At 44.7% G+C, this 25,531-nt stretch overlaps 1 protein-coding gene across 1 annotated transcript in view; it reads right to left on the minus strand.

Moving 5' to 3' along the window:
* Window positions 1–25,531, minus strand: part of THBS4 (thrombospondin 4) — a 41,996-nt gene that overhangs the window by 6,092 nt on the left and 10,373 nt on the right. Inside the window, exons 3-15 of the mRNA XM_025437689.3 lie at window positions 19,565–19,812; window positions 17,168–17,276; window positions 16,710–16,792; window positions 16,311–16,362; window positions 15,888–16,099; window positions 13,971–14,108; window positions 11,396–11,464; window positions 9,335–9,487; window positions 6,153–6,257; window positions 5,519–5,626; window positions 5,086–5,245; window positions 3,130–3,248; window positions 2,192–2,244 (exon numbers count right to left, since the gene is read on the minus strand). Coding sequence (XP_025293474.3) covers window positions 2,192–2,244; window positions 3,130–3,248; window positions 5,086–5,245; window positions 5,519–5,626; window positions 6,153–6,257; window positions 9,335–9,487; window positions 11,396–11,464; window positions 13,971–14,108; window positions 15,888–16,099; window positions 16,311–16,362; window positions 16,710–16,792; window positions 17,168–17,276; window positions 19,565–19,812 — 1,609 coding nt within the window. The remainder of the gene's footprint in view (window positions 1–2,191; window positions 2,245–3,129; window positions 3,249–5,085; window positions 5,246–5,518; window positions 5,627–6,152; window positions 6,258–9,334; window positions 9,488–11,395; window positions 11,465–13,970; window positions 14,109–15,887; window positions 16,100–16,310; window positions 16,363–16,709; window positions 16,793–17,167; window positions 17,277–19,564; window positions 19,813–25,531) is intronic.

The following is a 25,531-nucleotide window of genomic DNA, read 5'->3' on the forward strand; positions in this document are numbered from 1 at the left end:
AATTTGGCACATTACATTTTAGTATGTGGTAAAGCACTTCTACACGCTGGCTCCTGGGAAGCCCTATAATGTTTTCTCTTCCTCTTCGCGTCCCCTGGCCCGCAGACCCAAGAAGGAAGAGAGGTGAATGCCCCGGGGAAAGTGGCAGAGAGGACAGGGCCGCCTCTTCCCGAGAGCTGCGCGTGGAGTCTGGGCTCGGTCCCGCTCTAAAGCTTCTCAGAACCCTCATTCTCTGCCCACGTGACAATTCTTTTTTCCAGGCCTAACGGCCACCAAGGATGAGACTGCCCTGTCCCCAGAGGCTGCCCTGAGCTGATGCAGGCCACACACTTGGAGTCAGAACAGATGCTCCTTTCACCTCATCCACCCATGGCCTGTCCCAGGCTGGGATAGGACGGGGGAGGGGTCGGAGACCTGTCGACGCCCTTCAGGCCCCGCTTCCCAGGGGGGTCCCAGGGAAAATGAGGCCAACCCGGACAAGCAGAAGGGGTCAGTGGAATGGCTGTGCCTGCAGCAGGGCTGGTGTTTAAATCTTAGGATCGGGTATTTCCACGCGGCTGTTCTATACAGCCTTGAACATTCTTATGCAAAAACAAGCAGTTCCTGTCCTCCTCCCCAGGGTTCGAGTTTGTGGGAATTAAAATGTCTCAGGATGAGTCATTTATTTTAGGCAAATATCTAGAGGCTGACAGGATAGGATATTTTAGAGATTCCTGGGATGGCTGGCAGCGCAAGAGGATCCACAAACGGGGAACATTCTCGATGTCCACCACTTAGGGAGGGTTCCGGGTGCCGGTCCCACCTTCCACGCAGAAATGGCGACCTCTCCTCAGCTGTGGCAGCGGTAACGCAGGCCGCCATTTGCTGCACGTCACCTGAGGGCCGCATTCTGCCCCGAGCTCTGCCTAATTTCTCTTTCATTATTACCGGAACCTGCAAGGTAAGTTTAATTCCCTCTACTTTGCAGAGAAAGACATCGAGAGTGCAACTGCTAAGGGTGTTTACGTTCACTGGGCCACAGGCACACAGAGGACCAAGCTGGGGCTTCCTAGGAGCTGTCCTTGCACAAAGTTTGGCTCCAGAGCCACTGTGTGCAGGGCGGCCTCGGAGAGGAGGTCGGGAAGGAGAGCCCTGTTTGCCCCTGCTCTGCCCTCCCGAGTCTCTTGATGCAGAGGAAAGGGGCCAGGGCCTGGATGGCAGGAGTCTCCCGGGCAGAGCTGATGCTGTCTATGTCCTGGGTGACGCTCCACAGCATCCCATCCAGGCCTGCGTCTTGTCTTTTCTTTTTTTAAAAAGATTTTATTTATTCATGAGAGAGAGAGAGAGAGAGAGAGAGAAGGGGGCGGGGTGGGGGGAGAAGCAGGCTCCATGCAGGGAGCCTGACGTGGGACTCGATCCCAGGTCTCCAGGATTAGGCCCTGGGCTGAAGGTAGGCGCTAAACTGCTGAGCCACTGGGGCTGCCCTAGGCCTGCATCTTAATAGGACTACCTCCACGTGGGGCGGGCGGGGCGGGGGCGGGGGGGGGGGGGGAGGTGGTGACAAAACTCATTTGCCCAGAACAATCCCACCAAAAATAAGGGACGCAGAATGAAAAAAATTCCAAGGACAATGAAACGACAGTGCTCTCTCAAACTGACAGCTTTCTATTTTGGGATCGTGGTGAAGCTTTCCTGAGTTGAACGAACATAATGAAAACGCTAAGCCCATTGAGCGCCTCTAGGTAAGGGCAGCTGTAACGTGCACTCTTCATAAATTAACTCAGTCTTCACAACAGACCTATGAGCTACATGGCACCGTCATCCCCGTTTTTCAGATGAGAGACAACTGAATAACAGAGACTGGTGACTTGCCTAAGGTTAGGTATTTTGAAGTGAGGGGTCTGGGATGTGTAGCTGGCTGGGCATCCGGAGGCCAACTCTGAAGCACAATGCTCTGCTGCTTTTCCTGTAATAGAATCTCACTCACTAGAATGCTCGGTGGCCCCTTCTGACCCCATCACTTGAATATAGGGAGCGTTCGAGGAGGTGTGGTAACCCTGACCAGAGGCGGGCTACTGTCCCACCAGTAGCTCAATCTCTCTCCATCCATTCAGAGAGATCCCAAAGTAAGGTAGCGGCAGATTGCTCTCAAAGCTAAAATTCTCCCCAAATTTTTCATCTGGCCCTCATGCAGCTGGGAAAGGTGCCATACCTGTCCTGATTGGTGTCACAGGAGTCCCCAACCAGATCGTTATCCACATCAGACTACAAAGAGAACAGAACAGGTTATTATTTATGCCTGGGCCTTCATGCACAGAATGTTCCAGAGAAGGCAGGCCTGGCCCATCATCACTGCATCTCAGGAATTATTTCTCTGGAATTGGGTTGGTGCAGAACTGCAAAAGGACAACACCATATTGGTGTAGGCACAATGCTGAATTGTCAAAAAAGCCTTCCAAAATATCAAGCCACATGGCTGGGCTGCCTACACACCAGATGAGCTGATTGGAAAGGGCGCCGGGGCAGGAGGGTGGCAGGTGGAGACGTGCAACTCTGGCACGGGCCGGAGGGGAGCCAGCCAAAGGCCTGGGGACTAGGCAAACCGATTTTGCTTTCCCTCCGCATGTTGGAATTGAGCCAGAATGGGAGTGAGTCACAGAGGGCAACAGTGACGCCCCTCTCTTGGGGCTTTAAAAATACATGACACAATCTATCCAATTATCCAGACAGGAAGGAGGAGTGAGAAGGGAAACAACACGTCGCTGACTGAAGTGCATCTGAAATGTCCATACATAGGCTGTGTAGGGGTTTGGAGACTAAAAGGACACAAGGCGCCCAATGGTTAGATGCCATGTTACATTTTCCTTCCAGGAAAACATCATTGTTGTTTTGGGCATCACTAACTCCTGCCACTAATCTTACAGCAGTCTGCAGCTTGTGGGACCCACCCAGAGGGCCTCAGACTTCCTGTAGCAGTCCTCCTAGCACCCCCAGGCCTGGAGTGTGCAACCCCATCAGCTCTGCTCCAGGAGGCTGTGGCAATGACAAGGAGCTGGGCCAGTGCGCTCAGCTGGTTTTCTAGACAGTGTTCTTAAAGAATCTGCACAGGGCAGCTCAGCCTAGAGTCTGAATCCCCCGGACGGTACTCACCTGGTTAGGGTTGCTGACATCAGGACAACTGTCACAGGCATCCCCCACACCATCACCATCCTTATCCCGTTGGTCACGATTGGGAACTCTTGGGCAGTTGTCCAGAATGTTTTTTATTCCTACAAGAAAGGAACACTTGCCTGAGTCAAGTGAAAATCTCAGATGGGTTTACAGACTTCTAGGCGATAAGAGATCAGGCCTAGATGCAGGCACGTAGTGAGTGACTTCTGCTGGGGCCATCCTCCCGGAGCCGCTACCTTTTGTCAGCAATTATCTGCAAGTGACATCAAAGGATGGATTCTGGGAGACTTAAAAATGAATGATGACCTGAGGCATTTCTCCACGGAGTTTTAAGTTGTCCAAGACATCTATGGCAACCACTGCAACTAGATGAGAAGGTCACGAGGGTGAGATGGCCTGACCCTGGAGGAGGGCTGGTGAACAAAGACTGGGACCTGAGGGTTGAGGCAGTGGTGTGCTGGAGCCAGGCCCACTGTGCCCCTCGTTTCTCAGCTTTTGTCTCATCAGGTCCTCTTATACCAACTGCTTGAAATCAGTCATGGTGGGAATGGGATTTATCCCACAGAAACTGGCCAACACTACAACTTGGGGCTTTTTGGTTTTGTTGAGCTGGTTCACCAGCATACCACTGGCTCTGGTCGTCCATCAGGCTTGCAGAAGATGAGGTAATGTTTTAGGGAGGTGTAGATATTCTGGAGTGGGGTGTGTGGGGGGGGTGGGTGGTAGGAATGGGGGGAGGGGGTACACATCTGGGAAGGTTTTCCTTCAAGGCCCTTGTGATGTGAAATGTTTTTTAGAAACTATCAGATCCAGTCTATACTTCGATGACAGTCATCTCTATGTCATGGAAGCTATACAGAAACAAATGTCCTTCAGCAGGGCCTGAGTGGCTCAGTCAGTTAAGCAGCTGACTCTTGATTTCAGCTCCAGTCATGATTTTAGGGTCGAGAGATCAAGCACCATGTGGAGCTCAGTAGGGAGTCTGCTTGAGATTCTCTCTCCCCCTTTCCTTCTGTTCTTCCCCATCCCCTGCACTTTCTCTTTCTTTCAAATAAAAAAAAAAAAAAAAAAAAAGGCCCCAAACATGTCCTTCTTCACATCAGGAGAGGCTCCAGAGCTCAAGCTGTGCTCTAGGGGGTGCCATTCACACAGCCCACACTAGAAGGCCCCTTCAGGGGAGCTAGGAGCTGGGCAACGTGGATCTCCTGCCTCCAGGCTCTTCCCAGAATAGGCAGGGCATGGACACATTTCCCAGGAGACGTCTGATCCTCTGCTGGAGGAGCCTGACCCAGGTGTAGCCGGTGACCCTGCTCTTTTGAGGCCCCTCATTCAATTCTCTGCTTCCAGGACTCTTATGCATGCAGAAGGATGGTGGTGGGGGTGGTAGGGAAAGACACACTTTTTCTAGGAAGACAGATGCCCTACAATGACAAAGCCCTGACAAGACACAGCTTGAAATAATTCCTACAAAATTTCTGGCAATGATGTAGAATTCCAGAAACACTCGGGGTATTAAATAGCAGAGTAGGTTAGGGAGAAACAGGTGGGCCAGAGGCACCCAGATGGCTCATCCAGACTTGTGATTTCAGCTCAGGTCATGATCCCAGGCTTGTGAGATCAAGTCCCAAGTCGGGCTCTGCACTGGGTGTGGAGCCTGCTTAAGATGCTATCTTTCCCTCTCCCTCTCTCCCTTGCCCCTCTGTACCTCTCTTTCTCTCTTAAAAAAAAAAAAAAAAAAAAAAAAAAAAGAAAAAGAGAAAGAGAAAGAGAAAGAAAAAGAAAAAGAAAAGAAACAGGTGGGCCAGACACCGGCCACAGGTAACCACGCAGTGTGGGAGCCCTTCTGAGTCAGCAGTTCTATTTGTGCTCCTAACGGAGAACGAGGGCAAAAGGACAAATGAGTCCCAAATGAACGACAAAGTGAGACAAGCCCACCATCTCCATCCATGTCGTCGTCACAGGCATCTCCTTTCCCATCCCCATCGGTGTCTTTCTGGTCATTATTTAGGATATTCCGGCAGTTATCACAAGCGTCCCCAAAGATGTCTTTGTCACTGTTCCTTTGGTCCACGTTGTGAGTCAGGACACAATTATCCTAAAGGATTGGAAGGCCAAGCATTTACTCAGGCTCATTGCTGGTCCTATAGTGGATGCCAGCCAGCCTCCGCAACGCCCCAACCTTCCCCAACATCCCCACCCCCGACCGGTCACACGCAGTCAGAACTCAGGATAGAAGTCACAATGCCACAGGATCGCAGGCATGGAAACTAGTATTTGGGATGAGTAATAGAAACAGGTGACTTCGCGGGCTTCCTCCCACGATCCCTGGAATGGGGCACTTCACAGGTCCTCCTGGCAGGGCAAGTACCTGCTCATTCAGGATCCCGTCTCCATCAGCATCCTCGTCACAAGCATCCCCAACGCCATCTCCGTCTGCATCTTCTTGGCCAGAATTTGGCACATACCTGCAGTTGTCCTAAGGAGAAGAAACAGCTCAGAGAGACGTCTCTGACCTTTTTTCCAATTTTATTGATGCATAATTGACAAAACTGTAATATACTTGAGGTGTACAGTGTGATTATTTACCATGCACGTATATATGAAAGGGTTCCCATCATGGAGTCAGCACATCCAGCACCTTGCATACTGACCATTTTTTTTTTTTTCTGAGAACATCTAAGTTCTGGCCTTTCAGCAAATTTCAATTAGACAATACAGTATTATCAACAAAACTCACCATGTTTTACATGAAATCCTCAGACATTATCCATCTTGTCACTGTAAGTCTGTGTCCCTCTATCCACTTCTGTTTCTCCACCTTCGTCTACATCTGTCTTAAGTCAGAAATGATTTCTAACCTCAAGACTGACGGCAGCCGCCTGACTTTATTCCTGATGGATGTTTTGCTACGTTTGAGATGCAGCTACGTGAGAAATGCCATGGAGCCCATAGAGTCTCCCCGCCATGGGAGGTGTAGTTTCTTTCCTGTGTGCCGCCCTTACCTTCTTGCAGTTCCTGGCAGAGCAAGGCAGTTCTTCGTCAGGGTAACTGTCAATGTCCACGTCCTTCCCGCAGATGTAGCCATCACCAGCCCAGCCGACGCCACACTGTGAAGGCAAAGCCCAGCAGGGGCTTGGGGAGCTGAGCCCCGTGGGAGGTGGGGGGCTGACAAGGGCCTCTGCGCTGTACCTGTGAATCCCTGCTCCCCTGTGCGCATTCCCAGAGGCAGTGCCCACAGCCACACAGCGTTGTTGGGGAGGATTTTAAAACTGTTATTTTTTTGAATAGTCTAGTGAATCAAAAGGTTAAAAGGGACACAGAATAAAAACTCCTTCCCATTCCTGTTCCCTTGACTCGGGCAATGCATTCTTCTTTCTCCCTCACTCCTTCGCTCCCTCCTTTCCTCCTTTCCTTCCTCCCTTTCTTTCATTTGACAGAGAGCATAAGCAGGGGGAGTTGCAGCCAGAGGGAGAGGGAAAAGCAGGCTCCCTGCCAAGCAGATAGATGGATGCAGGGCTTGAACCCAGGACCCTGGGATCATGACCTGAGCAGAAGGCAGACACTTAACCCACTGAGCCACCCAGGTGCCCCCATTCCTCCATATGCTTTAATTAAGAGATATGCCATGCACAGATAAGCAAACACACATTCTTTTTCTACCTTGTCTTTTGACACAACTGAGAGCACACATACCCACAGTTCTGCACTTTATTTAAAAAATTGATATCATACCTTGGAACTCTTTCCATATCACTGCATGTAGATTCATGTCATTCTTTTTAATGGTCACAGATCTATCATACATAAAGTGGTGTGTGTGCGCCTCCATGAATTTCAACCAGTCCTCTACTTGTGGGTGGCTGTTTTTTTTTTGTGTGTGTGTGTGTGGCTGGTTTTTAAAACATTTTTTTTTCTCTTGCAAATAATGCTACAACAAGTAATTCTAGTACATTTGTCATTCTGCACCTGTACTGGTTTCTTAGTGTGAATTCCTGGTTCAAAGGTTATTTGTAATTTTGAGTTACTGTGGAAATGTTCCCCATGGGATTGTCTCATTTCTTCTCCCAGCAGAAACGATCATTCTTGAACTACAGTCATATATTTGACTTTTACAGTCTTCTAGATCAATTTCCACCAAAAGAAAAGTGCTTTACCTCTACCTCTTCCAACATGCTTTACTCCTACTCATGCCCTTTTAACAGGAAAAGATTCCCACAGGTGCAGAGCTGGGCCTGCATGGTCTCTTTGTCCCTGGAAAAGTCTACCCAAGTATCTTGCCACCACCAGCCACTGACTTCATTATCAGCAGAATAGGCATTAAGAGTTACCCTACATTGGAATGTATAACCATTGTCTCCAATCCTTACAATGACACCGCAAGGTCATTGCTACCCACTGTACCAGAGACAACTGGGCTCCTGAGCCAGGATCAATGGCAAACCAGAGAGAAAAGAAATTAATTCCCTAAGTGGTGCCCGGGGCAGAAGGTGGGACCAGATTGCTCAGTCCAGGAATGGGATAGGCACCTGCAAAGGGGGCAGACAGGAGAGCAGGAACACAGAGGAAGGGGACCAGGAAGAGACTGGGGAACCAGAAAGGCAGGCAGGGGGCAGAGCATCTGAGGAACAGAAGCAGGGCCAAGGGAAAGAAACTTTCCATGAACCAATGTTAAATTTCCTGGCCTTGCTAATCAAAATAAGGTGATTGAAGACCAATGACTTCCTAAGTGGCAGCCTGCCTGTTCTCAATCGTCCAGGCTCTCCTTCTGTAACCAGAGATTTAGAAGGCAGGAGGCCAACGACACCCCTCCCCTTAAGTGCCTCTATTTCCGCTCAATTGCTTCAGCGGGCCTTCAGAAGGCCTGGAAAGCTCAGCCATGGGGTACAGTCCTTGACTCAATTTAATGAAGAAAAAATTTCCTCTAGGAACAAATACATTTTTAATGAGCCATTTGCTGGCAGATTAAATTATTTTAGTAGTCACACCAAGTATATTAATCCTTTACCATCTGTCGTTGTGCCTTATTACAAATTCAAAAACATATTAAGAGCCCCATCACCCACTATCCCAGGGAAGTCATTAATTTGTTCACAGAAAATTAGGATTTAAACATAGATCTACCCTCGCCTCTCGGTGGTAATAAACATTTCCAGCAACGGGAATTAGGAACATTGGGGGGGTTTCCCCTCTGACCCAACTTGCTCCTTTGTCAGGACCTCGTTATGGACTATCTGTGCCGCCAGAGAGGACGGATGTTATTACATTTCTTTCTCAAACTTAGTTCTCATTCTTCTTGTTTCTCCTATTTGAAAAGCGATAGGCTCACCGTAGAAAATTTTGCGAGCATGACGTTAGAGAGAAGTCTAAGTTTGGGGTATCAGGAGGAGAGGAAAGTCTGTCCTGCCACTCAGAGGTGATCCCCGCGAACCCACAAATCCCACCATCTGCAGGGCCACCTGCCAAGGGCCTGGCCTGCTGGGAGGGAAGGAGGGGACAGCAGCTCAACGGCTGACTTCTCAGCGCCCAGAAGCCCTGAAGACTCTGGAGCCTGGGACTTGGGAGGGGGTGGCAGGGTCTCCTTCACCCAGGCCCCACCACCCGCCTGGCACCGTAGCCATGGCCGCCTGGGAACCTGCTCTCTTGCCGGCTACCTCCCCCCGATCGGCTCCAGGGTTGGGAATGCCCAGGCGGAGAAGGTGGCCATCCCTGCAGCTCTCCCTGAGCCCGGTGGGGATGGGCACAGAATCGTGCCATGCCCCCTCCTGCTCACTGGCGGACACAGGGCCTCCCTGAGAGTTTACAGCTGCTTGCACTTCGCTGCCACCTGCTTCCTGGGATGCCAGGCCCCACTGAGCACAGCCACAGAGGACGGCAGGATGCCAGCCAGCTGCACAAACAGGGCGTGGATGCAAGGGAGGGGAGGAGCCTCCTTCTTGGCCCTTCACAGAGGGGGCTGGGTGCGGGGGCCCCACTGCTGACCACCCGAGGCCTAGAGGGGGAGCAGAGGTTAACTGGGCTTCGGAGTGCTCTCCAGGAACTCCACTCACCCTGCTGCTATTACATTCTGTGCTCTCTCAGGGGGAAAGTTTCCACTTGTGAGTACTTATTACTGGGAAGCAAGGAGTACCCGAGGAGGGGTGGCATTTAAAATGGAAGAGGGTCGAGCAAGTGACAAACAACTCACCACACAGGTCACATCCCCCTGCCTCTCTTCGATGCACTGTGCATTCACGCTGCAAGGATTCAGCTCGGGATTTCTGCAGCTTCTCTCAGTTCTGCATCCCCTTGTCTGATCGCCGGTGTACCCTGGCTTGCAAGGCCCACAGCGGTAAGATCCCTACAAGGAGCCAAGATCAGAGGATGGGCCAGGGGCTCAGGACTGTGAGCAAAGCTATTGCAATCAGGTGTGTTTTTATATGTACTCAATGATGCCTAGGGTTGTTTTTTTTTTTTTTTTTTTTTTAAGATTTTACTTATTTATCAGAGAGAGAGCACATGTGGGGCTTGATCCCAGCACTCCGGGATCATGACCTGAGCCGAAGGCAGACACTTAACTGACTGGGCCACCCAGGCGCCCCAACGATGCCAAGATTGAGTGACACTCGTGCCTGCCTCTCCGCGCCCATACATATCTTATAAGATTACGGGAATACCCAGGGAGACACCAGCAGCCTGGAGCCACGCTGGCATGAGGGAAGAGCACCGAAGGCAGAAGAAGGCCAGAGTGAACCCCCGTCACTGTGATCTGCCAGCTGCACTGTGGATGACACAAGGGAAAGGGCTGGTGGTGTCAGTGAAGCCCTGGGAGGTGGAGTGAGAATTTATTCTGGGGATAAGGGAGATGGTTTGATGGAGAAGCAGGTTAGGGTGAAAAAAATGTTTTTTTAACCGTTCCATTGGCTTTTTAACAATTGAGTGACAGAGAACAGGTGTACAGGGAAGTGTCAGTGGCCTTGCCCCGAGAATTCTTGATGAGACGGCTGCTATGGAAGCAACCTGGCAAATGAGCCGTCAGCTCCACGGCAACAGCACTTCCAGGGCCAGCCATGACTTTTTTTTTTCAAACAGCTTTACCGAGTTAAAATTTACATTTCATGAAAGACACCCATGTAGAGTATACAGTTCAATGATTCTAGTCTCACAATCCCCTACTTGCCAAATCTAAAGGATGCTCTTCAGTGATTTTTTTTTTTTTTTTAATTTCCTTGATCTATCAGCCTTACTGGACTGCTCCATTTGGCTGGCTCTCTTCTTTTCTTTACTCCTGCTCTTTTTTTTCTCTGCCCATTTCTGAGGTTCCCTGGAGATCTACTTTCTAGGTCGTTTCAAGGTCTAGTTTCCTTCCCCCAGGGTGGCTTTAGGTATTCCCTTTACCAGCATCTCCCAAATCTGTATCTGCAGACTAGGTGAGCTAGCCCTGGTGAAAAGCAAAGAAATAACAATCCCCATCAGCTCCCCATCAGGCAGCAGAGTGTGTAGATAGGAACATAGGCTCTGTAGCCAGACCAGAAGCCTTAGGAGACCATGACTTGGCCTTGGCCCAATGGCCTTTTCCATAGCTCAATGTCTTCAACTGTAAAATGGCAATTAATAGTGCCCAGTGACAAACTTATTGGGAGGATTAAAATAAATGACTTGTTATCTATAAAATGTTTTTACATACAAGGAAACTAGGAACCTAGAGATGGATTATCTTTCCAAGGGATGTGAAGCTGGAAGCCGTCTTTCCATCATGTTGATGGTTTTCTGAGTCACATCTCTATCTTGGAATCAGTGGACAAGAACTTTCGAAATTAAACCATACCTAAAATATATACATTTTAGACACCCCAAGGGCTAAGCATTTTAATACAAATGACTTTTGAAAAGATTTATAAAAATAATGAACACTATTTGGGGATTGTGTCATCACCAATAAAATGCATATTCTCAACTATATAAACTCAGAAGCCCTTCACATTTTTAAAATATAAGAACAATGTTTTATTCAACAAATATTTTTCTGAAAGCCAACATGGCAACTCTGATTAAAGTCTGGCACTTATAAAGTTTTTCTTATATAAATATTACTTATTAAATTACTCTTACATGAAAAACCATTTTTCAATGTAAACTTTTATCTTCATTTGCCAACCAAATATATTGTGCCCATCTGTTCTATGTGTGTTTTGGGGGTTACGACTTATAAACATACATTTGTTTTAATAACTGGTCTGCTTTGATATCATCCATGAAAAATACTTACCAAGGTGTTAATACAGATAGAATTGAGAACACATGCTCCATTGCGACACTCATCAATGTCAGTGCAGACCTAGTGCAGAAAAGTTTAAAGAGATACTCTGTTTAAGCAGAAATGCAAATAAATTTTGCTTTGCTTTGATGCCTTTGTGTGAAGGTATGGGATTTCAGATAAAATGATAATAGGAGCATCACTCTAGCCGCCTCCCTGTGTTTGTATCAGTCTGTACTTAACCTAATTTCAAGTGATAGTTGCTGACTTGGTATTTCAAGTTGTTCAGAAACACAGCTTGTATGGTTACTCTGTTCTACAGCCTTTCTACTCGGGAAGGTTCTTCTCTATCCTGTTCGGTACTCCATGTACTTCTACCTGAGGATTCCTAGCTTTCTTCAATTCTGGAGGATTCTCAGCTTCGCTCTGCTCCTATTCTTTCAACTCTTTTTTTGGAACTACAATTAGACAAATATTAGACTTTCTCATTAATCTCTTCTTTTGCCTCTTAACTTCTTGTTCCTATTATCCATCTCTATTTCTCTGTGCTACATTCTTTTTTTAAAAAGATTTTATCCATTTGAGACAGAGAGAGAGCACAAGTGGGGAGGGGGGCAGAGGGAGACAGAGAAGCAGGCTCCCCATTGAGCAAGGAGCCTGAAGTGAGGCTCAATCCCAGGACCCTGTGATCATGACTTGAGCCAAAGGAAGATGCTTAACCAACTGAGCCACCTGGCTCCCCTCTGTGCTGCATTCTGCATGGTTTCCTTAAATCCACCTTCCCTTCTATACATTCTCTGATAGCTGTCTTGTCCATCTATTAAGTTTTGTGGGGTTCTTGTTTGTTTGCTTGCTTCTCTTAAATAGGCTCCATGCGCAGCTTGGAGCCCAACACCGAACTTGAACTAATGACCTTGAGATCAAGATCTGAGTTGAGATCAAAAGTCAGACACTGATCCCACTGAGCCACTGAGATGCCCCCCCCATCTATTGAGTTTTTAATGTCAATGATTACATTTTTCATTGAATAAATTTAACTTGACAATTTTTCAAAGTTTCTTTTATTTCCCACACTACGCTATTTTTAAATTATGGTATATTTTCCTTCCTTTTTCTCTTTATCCATTTGAATTGTTTTACATTGATCATATTTCCTCATGGTAGCTTCTTCAGGTAAATCCCCACTTTTATTTATGAACATATGTTTAGTGGCCCCGTTTTCCCATGTTCTACTGGCACCTGAGTTTCAGAGTCTCTTTACCAGTGGTATGGTCTTGACATTAGCCAAGCTCCTGGGGATTTTACTGCTCCAGAGCTGATTTTTATGTTAATTTTCTGGCTTGTAGTCCCACATTATATGTGTAACATAGATTTGAAGCTCATAGCAGTATGCACTATAAACTTGGAACTTTGATTTGCGGTGGCCAATTTTCTTTTTTGTCAACCGTTCCCAGAGATGACATCAAGCTTCCTTGTTGCTTTTGGGAGCTAGTGGTTTTCTCACCATCTTGTAATGGGTAGGGTAGCTCTTGGAGGCTGTGTCTTTATGAAGGGGTATTAGGTCTTCCTAAAGGTCCACATAGGTGCTCAAACCTCAGATCCCCACTCCTAGGACCAACTCCCAGCTCCCATGAGTATGAATTTGTTAAGCTGTAGCAAGGTGGCTCCTTCTACTTCAGTTCAGTCTACCATATTACTGGAACTCTTACTAGCTCACATAAAGCATCCACTATTTCATTTTGTCTATTTTCCTTGGTTTAGTCTTGGAGATATTGTCTTCAGAGGAGAGGAAGCAAAACTTTGGGTCATTACTCTCATGGTTTCTTGTCACTCCTATATGTCCAGCTTGCCTCCTTTTTCTCGTCTTAAAAAAAAAAAAGATGCCCTCTAGAATCTTTTGATATGCAGCTAGAAAATAATGAACCCCTGCCCTTCTTCAAACCTGATAATTTCCTTAAGGTAGTAAAAGATATTTATAGACTAACCATTTTTAAGGGCTAAAAACATCAAAAAGAATTTCACAGTCAGTCAGTTAAATAATGGCCAGGATATAGTAGAACATTTGGAAATAAATGGAGACTGTCACAAAGTGCTCAAGTGCTTTATGACAATTTATAGCTTATATAAGAAGAAGGGGTTTTCCTCAGGGGATTATTTCTACTACTGAAATCCTCTCATCTCTGAAACAGCTTCTTATCAGCAACAATGACTCTATAAAAGTGACCTAATTTTTCAAAGCTTTTATTTGTTTTCCGTATTCTCAAGTTATTCTGCAGGACAAAACGTTGAATGGCTAACAGAATAGGCCTGAAATCATGCCACACATTTAGTATTATCCCACTGATTGTTTTCCTACTGATACTCTATTATCCTGATTTAACAGCTTCCTCCCTACTAGACGTTATGAACAAATATGCTCAGAAATGAGTCGGAAAACTTCCTTTTTTGCCCACTATTATTCACCAAGACATTCCACACGACATTGGCTGTTCAAGGAGGTTATAATGAAGGAAGTGGGAACAAACCAAGATTTTTCTGTTGGTAATTAAGATAAAAAATGAATAGAAAGACCATAACTTCAGCCCACCTGCTTGTTTGACTTGGCAAAACTGATCCCGATACCCTGCACCACGGGCCCAGTGAAGCCCACTGGGCAGGCCTCACATCTGAAGCCAGGAGCCAAGTTCACACAGCGCACACCTGGGTAGCAGGGGTGATATTTGCACTGGAAAGGAAAAAAAAAAAAAAAAACCTGAAGTCTTTAGCCACACAGGGAAAATAAACTTTCATTCATCTATTTATATATACTTATCTACTTAACTATTCATTTTTTGAAGACCAAAATGGTAAAAGGAAGTATTTTTTTGTATATTTTTTTATTGGAGTTCGATTTGCCAACACATAGTATAACACCCAGTGCTCATCCCATCAAGTGCCCCCCTTAGTGCCCGTCACCCAGCCGCCCCATCTCCCCACCCGCCTCCCCTTCCACTACCCCCTGTTTGTTTCCCAGAGTTAGGAGTCTCTCATGGTTTGTTTCCCTCTCTGATATTTCCCACTCATTTTCTCTCCTTTCCCCTATAATCCCTTTCACTATTTTTTATATTCCCCGTACTAGTGAAATGGGTAAAAGGAAATCAAAGCCTCTAATTTCACAGTTGCCCACAGAATCCCAGACACACACAGTATGGCATTGCCTTGTAGTGGGCTTTGCTCTATTACAGAATAACGGCACAACCAAGTGAAAAGGTCCTTAAGGATCATCAGTCTACCTCCCAATGTAAATTCCCTGATATTACACCTTGTAATTTAAAAATCACCATGAAAGGACAGTGCTCCCGGGCCACCTGTCAGCTGACTGATAGATGAATCCAAGCGTATTACCAAAGCAACTTCTCAAAGAAGAGATCCAGAGGAGACAAAGCCAGGGCACTTGTGTTTTCAGTAAGCTGCGGTCTATTGTGGTCTGCATCTGCCTTCATGCCCTATCAACTCCACGGATTTTCCAAAACTCTTAGAACCTAGGAGACTGCTTCTAACTTTTTTTTTTTAAACCACCTGAACTAATGTAAAAAACATGACCACTTCCTGCCCTTTCAAAAGGAGGGAAATTCCAGCTCACAGATCAAAACCAGATGCAGTTCTGTGAAACACGCACGATGGTTCTCCAACTGAGGGATTACTATAGACCATCTCAATTGCTTACCACCTGAGGAAGTAGTTAGTTGGGTGCTACCATGAGCTTGCAGGAGCTGTGTGTGTGTGTGTGTGTGTGTATGCATGCACACCTAAACTCCTAGTATGCACCTTGCCACCTCCTTTCTCCCTCTAGCACATCTCTGACCCCATGGGAAGGGAATGGCATATTCTAATGGCAGCCTTGCTATGTACTGTGAAAATTGCTTTGGGACTGGATTAATGACTGGCTAATCCCTCCCTTGAATCAGTCTCCTTCAGAGGCTTTGCAAGCTGGCCAAACAGCCTGCATTTGCTGTGTCTTTCTGGCTCCATCCTCCAGCATTTTGGGTTACTCACGGTTTGGTTTATGGGACCTCCTCAACAGGTCTTGTTGGTTTGAGATTCCCCTCTGCACTTGCAATTTAGGAAGGCTGAAGAAATTGGTTGCAAGCCCTAAAATATACCCCTATGCAGATCATCCCCCTCCCACATATGATGAAGTGTAGAAAAATCAAAGCTGTATTGCTGACTGCATATGAGAAGTAATCAATGTTGTAGTACAAATGTCGGCATTGTAGCAGCATGGGCCCTGCAGAGCAGCTGGAGACAGGAGACATTACGGACGCAGCTACAACAGTGTGTCAGGCCTCCTTCGTCCCCCTGCTCACAGTGGCTTGTGGTCTCTAAGGATCCATGAGGGAGTAGTTTTTATGTCATTTGGACACCCCAAGTCATCCTTTAGTCATCCACCTAGCTTCCTTTTCCCTAAGCTGTAGGGTATCCAAGATACTTAGGGAGCCCTCACCCCACCAAGTTGAAGTTTTACCTCATCAATGTCAGAACAGGTGATCCCATTTCCTGTGTAGCCCTCAGGGCAGGGCCCACACTGAAAGCCATCTCTGGTGTCCGTACACCGGACGCCGCGGAAACATGAGTTGGAATCACAGCGGCGCACTGGGGGTGTCGGGGATGTCGCGGGTGCTGGGGGCGCTGGAGGCACCAGTGTGTTTGGGGTAGGAGACTGAAAGCTGAGAGGACCTAGACAAAAACAATAATCCACAGACCTACTAACAACCAGAAAAACACAGCTGATACAAAATGAAATTTGGGTTCCCAACGAGCTTCCCTTCCCTCCAACTCTGTGCCAAACATCCAGAAACCACAGTCAATGTAGCCGACCCCAGGCCCCTCATCCCTCCTCATCTGCCCATCCAACTCAGAACGAAGCAGTTATTTGAGCAGCGCTTACCACAAGCCTGGCACTCAGCTATAGTGTTTCGCAAAAATGATGTTTCCTTGACCTTTAGAAATGGGAAGGGAAAAACAGGATGGAAAAGGAGGATCTGATATATAATCCAGGAGGGAAAAAATTCACGTGAAGCAATCCAGTAAACACTGCTTAAGGGAGTGCTCATGTAGCTCTTGATGGCTCCCTCTCTGCTTGGGACTATGGTGCGTTCATCACACACCTGCCCCCCATTTCCAGAGCCCTTTTAACAGACCTCCAGGGTAGTGGGCACATGGGGCCACCTGAGGTCTGTCTCCAGGTCCGCCTCCCTGCCTCCACGGCCTCTGCAGCTCCACTAGCTCGTACAATAAGCTTCTCTGATGGGACTAGGGTTTTCCGATGCTGCGTCCTCATCATTACCTGCTGTCTCAGAAGATCCTTCACCTCTCCCAGTAGCTGGTTTAGTTGTGTCATTTGCCCCAAGAACTGCCGATTAAAATCTCCTGTAGCAATAGCAAAAGGCAAGGAGCATTCAGCCACTGACTGACATTCCTACAATGACTCAAAAACGATTTCCCAGAGAACCATCGTGACAAGTCCCTAGGGTACAGGAATTTAACTTGGGGTAATTCATCTAATACACCTAAAAAATGATAATGATGCACTGGCTATTAGCCCAAATTCATGAGTTATACAAACACAAGTACAATGGAAATATTTCTTGGCCTGAACTTTGGCACTAGAGCCTGATTTCTGTAGACACATCCTATAGGGGTGCTCTGCTGAAGTCCACCTTTCAGTGAGGAGACCCAGTGCTCTTGGGGGCTGAGGGTTTAACTGTATTGATGAAGGTGTGCAAACTGCCCAAGAGCCCACACCTGTGCTTGTGGTGGCCAGTGGCTCACTCTGCTGCAGGAAGCAGTCTTGCAGGCTGGCCACCTGGAACAGTGAGCCTCTCACCACCAGCTTCAGCTCTTCCAAGAAGTCCTGGAAGAAATCACATTCATACCACACATTGCTGACACTGCTCAAAAGCCAATGTGCTTGCATACTCACACAGTTTTTATAATATACTAAGTAGCCCTGTAGGCTTGGATTCTGACATCTTACATAATTTTGTGGGTTTGGTTTTCCCTAAAACCTGCCAGTCCTATCCTTTTGACTGGAGCAAATATGGAAGCAGCCAATAGCCTAGGAAAATGTTGGCATCCAACTTGGCCTGAGGGTTCATCAAGGTGGATCTGAGGAAAGGCTTTTGGTTTCATGGTAAACAAGTCATTTTGTGGCAGGAGCTTATTAAAAATTGTCTGGAATTTATTTACAGTGTTTGGATGGTAATGAATAAGATAATGATCTCAATTTTAAACACTATTGTTTTTATGATGTCTTAGCTCCAGGTTTTTAGCAAAGTCCCTGATTGTCTGGGATAGGAGAATGAATAAACAGTATATTCTATGATTATTAGGTAGTTGGAATCGGATTTTTTACATTATTGGTTGATATCAATCATTCATTTTTAGTCACAAGGTCAATTTCCTCACCCCTTTATTTTTAACTTTTAATTGTACCCATTATTATATATTCATGACAAAAAGTTTATGTTAATTGCCAATGTAATGCCATCATCCTTATTTTAAAAATGAGGATGCTAAGGATTTTCAGATGAATTCTACTTCCTAATTTAGCTAAGTTAAGACATACAGAGCACCTATTGTAAAGCAGATATTGTTTTGGACATCAGGCTATGAGATCAATAGGGTAGGGCTATGACTATTTTGCCCTCCATGCTTTCCCTGATGCCTAGAATTTGTTAATTAACTGAATAAATGAGATGACTATGAAGATAGACCACTGCCGTCTCTGATAGTCTAAGGATTTAGAACTTTTGAAAAAATTCCACTAAGTATAGTTTCTTATGACCTTGCTGTGGCTGACACGTGGCTTTTAGAAACTGACCTATTTGGTGGTAGACACTAATTTCTGAAATGGTAGTGACACAATTTCTGTCATTCTAATTATCTGGGCTACTTCGGGGATTCAGAAATAAAGTTCTACATATCTATTAACTATTTTTTTCCTTTGTAAATCTATACTAAGTATATAAACATCTTTCTCTCTTTTTCTGTAAAAACAAAACAAAATCCTGGAATTTTAGCTTTCTTGCAATTTCTGCTTGAAAATACTTCCTATTTTCCAAGCACAAATTCTAATATCAGATTCATAGTTTTTATACTATTATATAAAACTTTTCAGCATGCCAGTGTTGTAATGGAAATTATTACTTACACCCAGCCTCTTTGTACAAAGGGCTCAGAGCAGCTTGTAACTAAAGCACATAGAATAAAATAATAAAAAGGAAATGGAAAGTGACAATGAGACACAGAAGATAACATTATGGGCCATAACAGATGAACACAGTTACTGATTTTGGCATTGACTTCCACATCAGATAAAATTCAGCAACTATGACCAGTTCTAGTTATAATTAATGGAAAGGACAAAGAATGCTAGTTCTTTATAGGAAACAAAATATTTTCCAACACAAAAGATTCTTTTAAACTATATGTGGCAATTTCTACGGTAGGTACCATGATATAATAAAAAATTCCATCAACATGGCATAAAATAGATAATAGAAGTGATGGAACTTTTAAGCCTTGTGGAACTAAGTTGGCAATAGGGTCCTTTTTGTTAGGGATGCTCTAATAAGACCTGTGAAAAATGTTGTTCCTAAGTGGATGGCAGTTTCCAATCATTTTTTTTTTATCACTTTCATTACAAATAGTAAATAGTATCATTATAGAAAGATTAAAATAGATCATCCTATTGCCCTAAGATTTTATGGGTTTTTGTTTGTTTGTTTTAAGTAATCTCCATGCCCAATGTGGGGCTTGAACTCATGACCCCATTATCAAGAGTTGTATGTTCTACCAACTGAGCCAGCCAGGTACCCCCCGTAAGACTGCTTTTTAGATTTTTGCTATTTCTTTCCAACCTCACAATTACATCCAGAAAGTCTTCATTTATCATCTAAAGCAGAAGCTCTCACTTAGCTTCCCATTAGAATCAGTATTTAAAAAAAATACCTGTTCCTAGGCACCACTTCTATAGGTTCTGATTCAATTTGTCCTGAGGGTGGACCCTCTAGTTTTTTAAGTTCCACAGGTGCTTTTAATTACACAGCCTGAATTAGACCCACTCATGGCCTTGACATATTACTCTGCATTCCCTGAGCCTGGGCAGTCCATCCTTCCACTTTGGGGAACAATTCCTACCTGTGCCTTCCTCTGGAAGGTTCTCAATTCAATGGAATCAGGACTCTGGGAGGAGCCGGAAAAGGCTCTGGGAAGATTGTGCACAGAATCCACTTGGGTGCAGTCCAGATAGAGCTCTACAGAGCCAGCCCCTCGCTGCAAGTTGGTCAGTCTCAGGAGGACCCTGTGCCGCCTGCCATCAGCCAGCTGCAAGTTGTTGAAAACCACCAAATGAATCTTCCCATCATTCTTCAGGTAACGGAGAATGGCTGGAACCAAGCACATATCAGTGAATGGGGAGTATTAGGGGGGCAGGGCTCTGCTGAACAGCCTCCAGGTCACAAGGCTGGGTTACCAGAAAGAATCCAAGTGAGTTGGAACCATAAATATTCAACATCTTAAGTGCTGGGCATTGTTCTAGGCACTGGTAACCCACTCAGTTGCTGCAGATGCTTTGTGCTCATGGAAAGATAGACAATAAACAGCAAATCAGAAAACAATTTCAGACAGTGTAAATACAATGAGCAAGGAGAACCCATCAAAAGTCAACTGTAATCCAAGTAAGCTCCTCAATGCATTCATTCCTTGAACGAACATGTTCATGATGCAACGTTCATTAATTTACCAAACACTTACTAAGCACAACACTGTGGGCTAGATGCTGCCCGGAGTTGCTTTCAATTTGTTTAATTTCTACTCGTTGCAATATGAGCAAACTGGAGTAACTCCAGATGACAGAAGCAAAGCTCAGGTAAGTGAAGGAATTTACTCAAGGACATCATAAGTGGCAGGACTAGAATTTGAAACTGAGTGTGGTTTATTCCATGACTAAAAGAATGTGACATACGGATAGGCCTTTGTAAGCACCTACTGAATGGAATATAATCTGTCATACTGTCCCTCGGCAACCTATCTTCAATTTAGCAATGCTCAGTTAGAGAACCAAAGATATCCATGGTTGCAAAAGAAGGACAAGCACAAAGTGGACTACCATCCACTATCTCATGTTCTGTTTGTTCTGTTTGCTTTTTTCTTTTTCTATGCAGGTAGCTATCTACTCACATATCTTTTTAAGCTCAAACATTTTCACTTTTTGTTAAATAAAAAATCATACAAATTTTAGGATTCTGGTTTTCCATCTTGTTTTACTCCTTTATTGCCTTGAATTTATTGAGCCCTGATCTAAAATCTGTTCCTGGATGCTGAGCTTCTGGGAGTAAAGCCCAATGGTGATATTTGCTGTAAAGAACAAGGTGATTTGCTTCCAAGGACTTAATGAGTCTACCAAGAACAACTCCAGATCCATTCATAGGTACCATTGCCAAACCCAAGTTCATTTTCAGAAATAATAATTTCATATAAGAAACATCTGTATCACATGTATGTATAAAAAGAAGGGGCCGGCTGGCTACATAAATTATGATGTAATCATGAAATGGAATACTATGGAATAGATGCATATTAAAAACACAAAAGCATTCCCAGTATTTTTTTGAGTGGAAAAAAAAGTTGAGTCACAGTGTAATTTCATACAGAAAAAAATATACAGAAAATCAGAAGGAAATATGTCAACATTAATAGGGTCATTGCTGGGTGCTTGGATGATGTGTTTTTCCTCTTGCTCATCTTCATTGTCTAATTTTTGCACAAGAAGTGTATATTCCTTATATAATAAAAAAAGGGAAATGTGTGAAAGGGTATTTCACACAAATAACCAGACTGTGCTTCTGTCAAGTTGTACAATTTGTAGCGAGTAACTTGGACTATCTCTCCTCAGGTACCTTTTCAGTAGAGTGTAAATGCCAACTTGGTGCTGCCCCATGGAGTAACCAGCCTATTTATGTTGTAGCACTGCCAGAGAAAATAATCACTACTGTGAAACTTTAGGGTTTATTTGAAGACTTCCTCCAAATATATTACACTTTCTAGGCTGATATTCCCATGGCTTCTAAAATCTGACTAGGTCTGCTTTTCCATTTGACCATGGTTGGAGAGGGCCAGATGGCTTTAGGTTCTGTGATAAGAGAGATTCCAGGAGGAGTAAGGAGATCTTTAATACCGACGTGGTCACCACCACTTGTTTACCAAGAGAAAAGAATTGCTAAGACCTGGCAAGACAGACTGGCTACAAGGCCCTTCTAGGACTACAGTACAATACCATATTTCCTGAAATAAAGTACTGGTAAGACTTAAGTAGGTATGATATGAAAAGAAAGAATGGGAAGGAAGAAAAGAGACATTAATTTAAGAGATATCTTAAATATGGGATACCACAGAATTTTTACCCTTTTACTTAATATCGTTGAGAATATAAATAGTAACCACATAGCTGGAAATTGGAGGCATATATGGTACCCAAAAGGGGGAAAATTGACCAAAACTATGCACTAATTCAACTTTTTAAAAGATTTTATTTATTTATTTTGGTGGGGGTGGCCAGAGGGGGACAGATAAGCAGACATGGGGCTTGATCCCATCACCCTTGATACCCTGAAACCATGACCTGAGCTGAAACCAAGAGTCGGACATTTAACTGAGCCATCTAGGTGCCCCACCAATTCAACTTTTAAAAATTCTTATTTCTTCATTTTTTAAACGGTTTTAAAAAATATCTGGAGTTTTTACAGACCCAAGAAAATATCACTGGGATCACCAAGCTTCAGTTAGGTCATAGACACGTATGGTCAACATCTCCTTATTCTCTTTACAGCTGCAACCTGGGCTCCTCATATTAACAGTTGAGGAGATACACATAGTGGTTGAAAACAAATAGGCATGGTTTTCTTTCCTAAACAGAGATTTCTGTGGAATTCAAGGGAAACATACTTTCACGGGCATCCTGCTTGCTTTTTGACAGTCAGTCCTTCCAGAGTATGTGGGTCATGATTTATTTTCAGATCTGAAATCACCAAGTTTAATTTTATAAATAGTACCCAGTGGAGTACTTTACACGTAACAGGTGCACATTAAATGTTGCGCACATGAACTTTCGATGAATAATAAAATGATCGCATTGAAAGCATTTCACATATAAATTTAAAAGTCTAGAGAGTGGCAATTCAACATCTACTGCAGGTAGCAAAGGCTCCTTTGTGCTCATGCTGTCATTTAAGGGGTTTCTATACCTCTGCCTTGCTTCATGTTGCAATGCAACACTGAAATGACAAATTCCTCAGGCTCCCAGACCTTGCGACAATAGCAAGAGGAAAAAAAAGGAAAAGAAGAATTATGGAAACTTCCATCTTCACAATCTCTGTTAGCAGAAAAATTATCAAGTGCTTTGACATTTACCATTCTTCATATTTGATTTGGTAATTCTCGTTTCTCTTATGGCTTTCATTTTTCTTTTTTATTGCAAACTCCTTACCTCAGTGCCTCAATACTTATTTTATCTTCAGAGCACTAAGACTACCCCAGAGGGCAGACAGGCACCTGCTCAGGAAACTCAATGTTTTCGCATCAGTCACAATGAGTCCAGAAACAGTCTAAAGCTCTGGCTCCAGGAGCCTGCAGCCTGCTGGGTGGAAGTTTCTCTGACGTTCTCCAGAGATAGTACCACTGGAGCAGGAGAGAACAGACATGTTTGCTTTCTTCTCTCTCTCCCTTTCTCAGCGCTCACTTAGCCCTCTCTTAGCCCAATGCATGCACACATGTGCGTGAACACCCACACAGCAGAGAGACCAGAGGGGAAGTAGCACAGAGCTAGTAACACATCGTTCCCTCCTCCAGCAAGAGTGGGAGCCCTGAGGCTGGAGGGAGTGGTCTTCTGGGTCAACTACCCTCTGCCCATCACCATCTCCAGGAGTACGGCACTTGGAAATGGTCACTGGGTACAACTTTCTTCAGCTGTCGCACGCTGAGTTCTCCTAGTCCGTCTTCACTCAGCCCTAGCTGACACCAGCTCATTGGTGCTGTCAGCCTGCTTCTCCCGGGCCTGTACAAAGACCTGGGCACACATGTGATTACATGGAAGGCTACGGGTCTCCACGTGGCCTCTGGGCCTCTACTCCATTCTACCACTGAGTGTGGCCCCCAATTCCTGACTCACCTTCCTACTGAAGCTTTCTTGCTGCAGTTTTTCTGGACCGACAGCTTGAGCTCCTTACAGGACTCTTCTGACCAAGTTATTGCCTTCGCAAAGCCACACACAAGCAAATGAAATCTTTTAATAGCTCCCCAGTGGTCCCTAAGAACTGAACTCCTCATCCCAGGACTAGCTACAACCTTCCCCCTCTGCATTCCCTCCATGCTGCCATGCCAGCCAAGCTGAACAGTTTGTCTTACTTTTTCACCTCTCTCTAGCTTTCTCTGGCTTCCCTCCTCCTTCCCTGTGTGGAATGTTCTCTTTTCCATCACTCTCTTTCGCGATCCATCACTGCTACGTGTCTGAAGCCAAGACCCAGCTCAAATGTACCCTAATACTCCCCAAAGTCTTTCTTCTTCCCAATGGCTGGCAATTGTTCTCATTCCTGTTCCCATAACACTTTTCCAGGATGCAGAGTCCAGTTGTGGCCCAGACACCTAATAACTATGTGATCCTGGGCCTGTTATTTTTGCGAAATGTCCATTGCTTAAACTATTAAATGGAGCTAGTAAGATTTGCACCTTCTGTCCCATTTTGTTTTCAGTGGTAGTCAAACAAGAAAATGCAAAAACTGTAAACTGCTTTACAACAGTAGGTATATCTATTTGTGTTTATTTCTTATCTTCCCTATTAGAACACAGCTCTTGGGACCAGCATTCTATTCTTATTAATTTTCTCATATACCACAGCATCTGACAACACCAAATACAACTATTTATTGAATGAAAACCAGGTAAAAGAGAATATTCATGTATCCACTCCGATTTTTTTTTTTTTTTACCCACAATCTCTTAAATAATATGTGTGTGTGTGGGGGGGCAGTTTCTATTGGCTTATTTTTACAGAGTTTTAGTCTTCTAAACTTTACATCTTTGTACACTGGACAATTTGGGGTCTGATTTTATACTTTTATTTCCATGCCCGGATACCAGCCTGACACCAGAACCACAGAGCCTAGCTTGATTAAAAACTGTCTCTTTGACTGGCAGGAGATGAAAGAGCAAACCCAAGCAAGGAAGATTTGAAATATTGCTTTCTTGGAAAAGAATTTTCAAAAGGTACTGTTTAAAAAGTGGACTTGGTAGTCAAAAATATTATGATGTACTGAATGTCAAAGCAATGAAGCAGGGTGCCAGCTTTCAAGGACTGGAAATGATAATATTTTGTCTGCTTGGGCAAAAGAGTTCAGAGTGACCTGGCCTGCAGGCAGCAAATGTGTGAAGGTAGTCCGTGGCTTTCTGCTTTGCTTGGCAAATGGCTTTGCTCTTTGGCACTTTTAAATATATGATGAAAGCCATTGCTGTCAACCTTTCCTCTTCTTTTAAATAATTGTACATTTTTAAAAAAGCCTTCTTGCCATTAATGTCTCTGGTGATGGATATTCTTGTTTGCCTTTGCTTATTTATCTTTATGCCCTATACACTGGGTCTTTGTTACTTTGTAACTCAGTGCTTTGGAAAGATATATAAAAGGTAAATCATCAAATTGCTTTTCCTGGAAGTACTCTGGTGACTCCCAGGTGTGATGGATGCAGTCTGGAGGTTTCGAAACCTTCTTCTAGCAGTTTGAACAAATATACAGTATACAGAGTATATGTACGTACACCCACCCTCTCACCCCCGCCCTGCAAAGAAACCATCCAGTGAAAGGAAACACAGCAATTATATCAAACATCTGCAGAGGACTTTATACGTGGAGAAGTTTTGAGATGCATGGTATACTCGACTATCTGGTGGACAACAAAGCTGGAAGGGTGCACAAAATCCCAAGGTCATGTTGTAGGAGAGAGTTGCAAAGCAATTCCTTAAGCGCCCATGGAACCTTCTGGCCGTAGCAGAGCCACAGAACATGAGCCCTGTAAGTCATCTCGTGCAGTATCTCACTTCACAAATCCCTTCAATAAA

Source organism: Canis lupus, chromosome 3 (genome assembly GCF_003254725.2).
Source record: "Canis lupus dingo isolate Sandy chromosome 3, ASM325472v2, whole genome shotgun sequence".
NCBI lineage: Eukaryota > Metazoa > Chordata > Mammalia > Carnivora > Canidae > Canis > Canis lupus.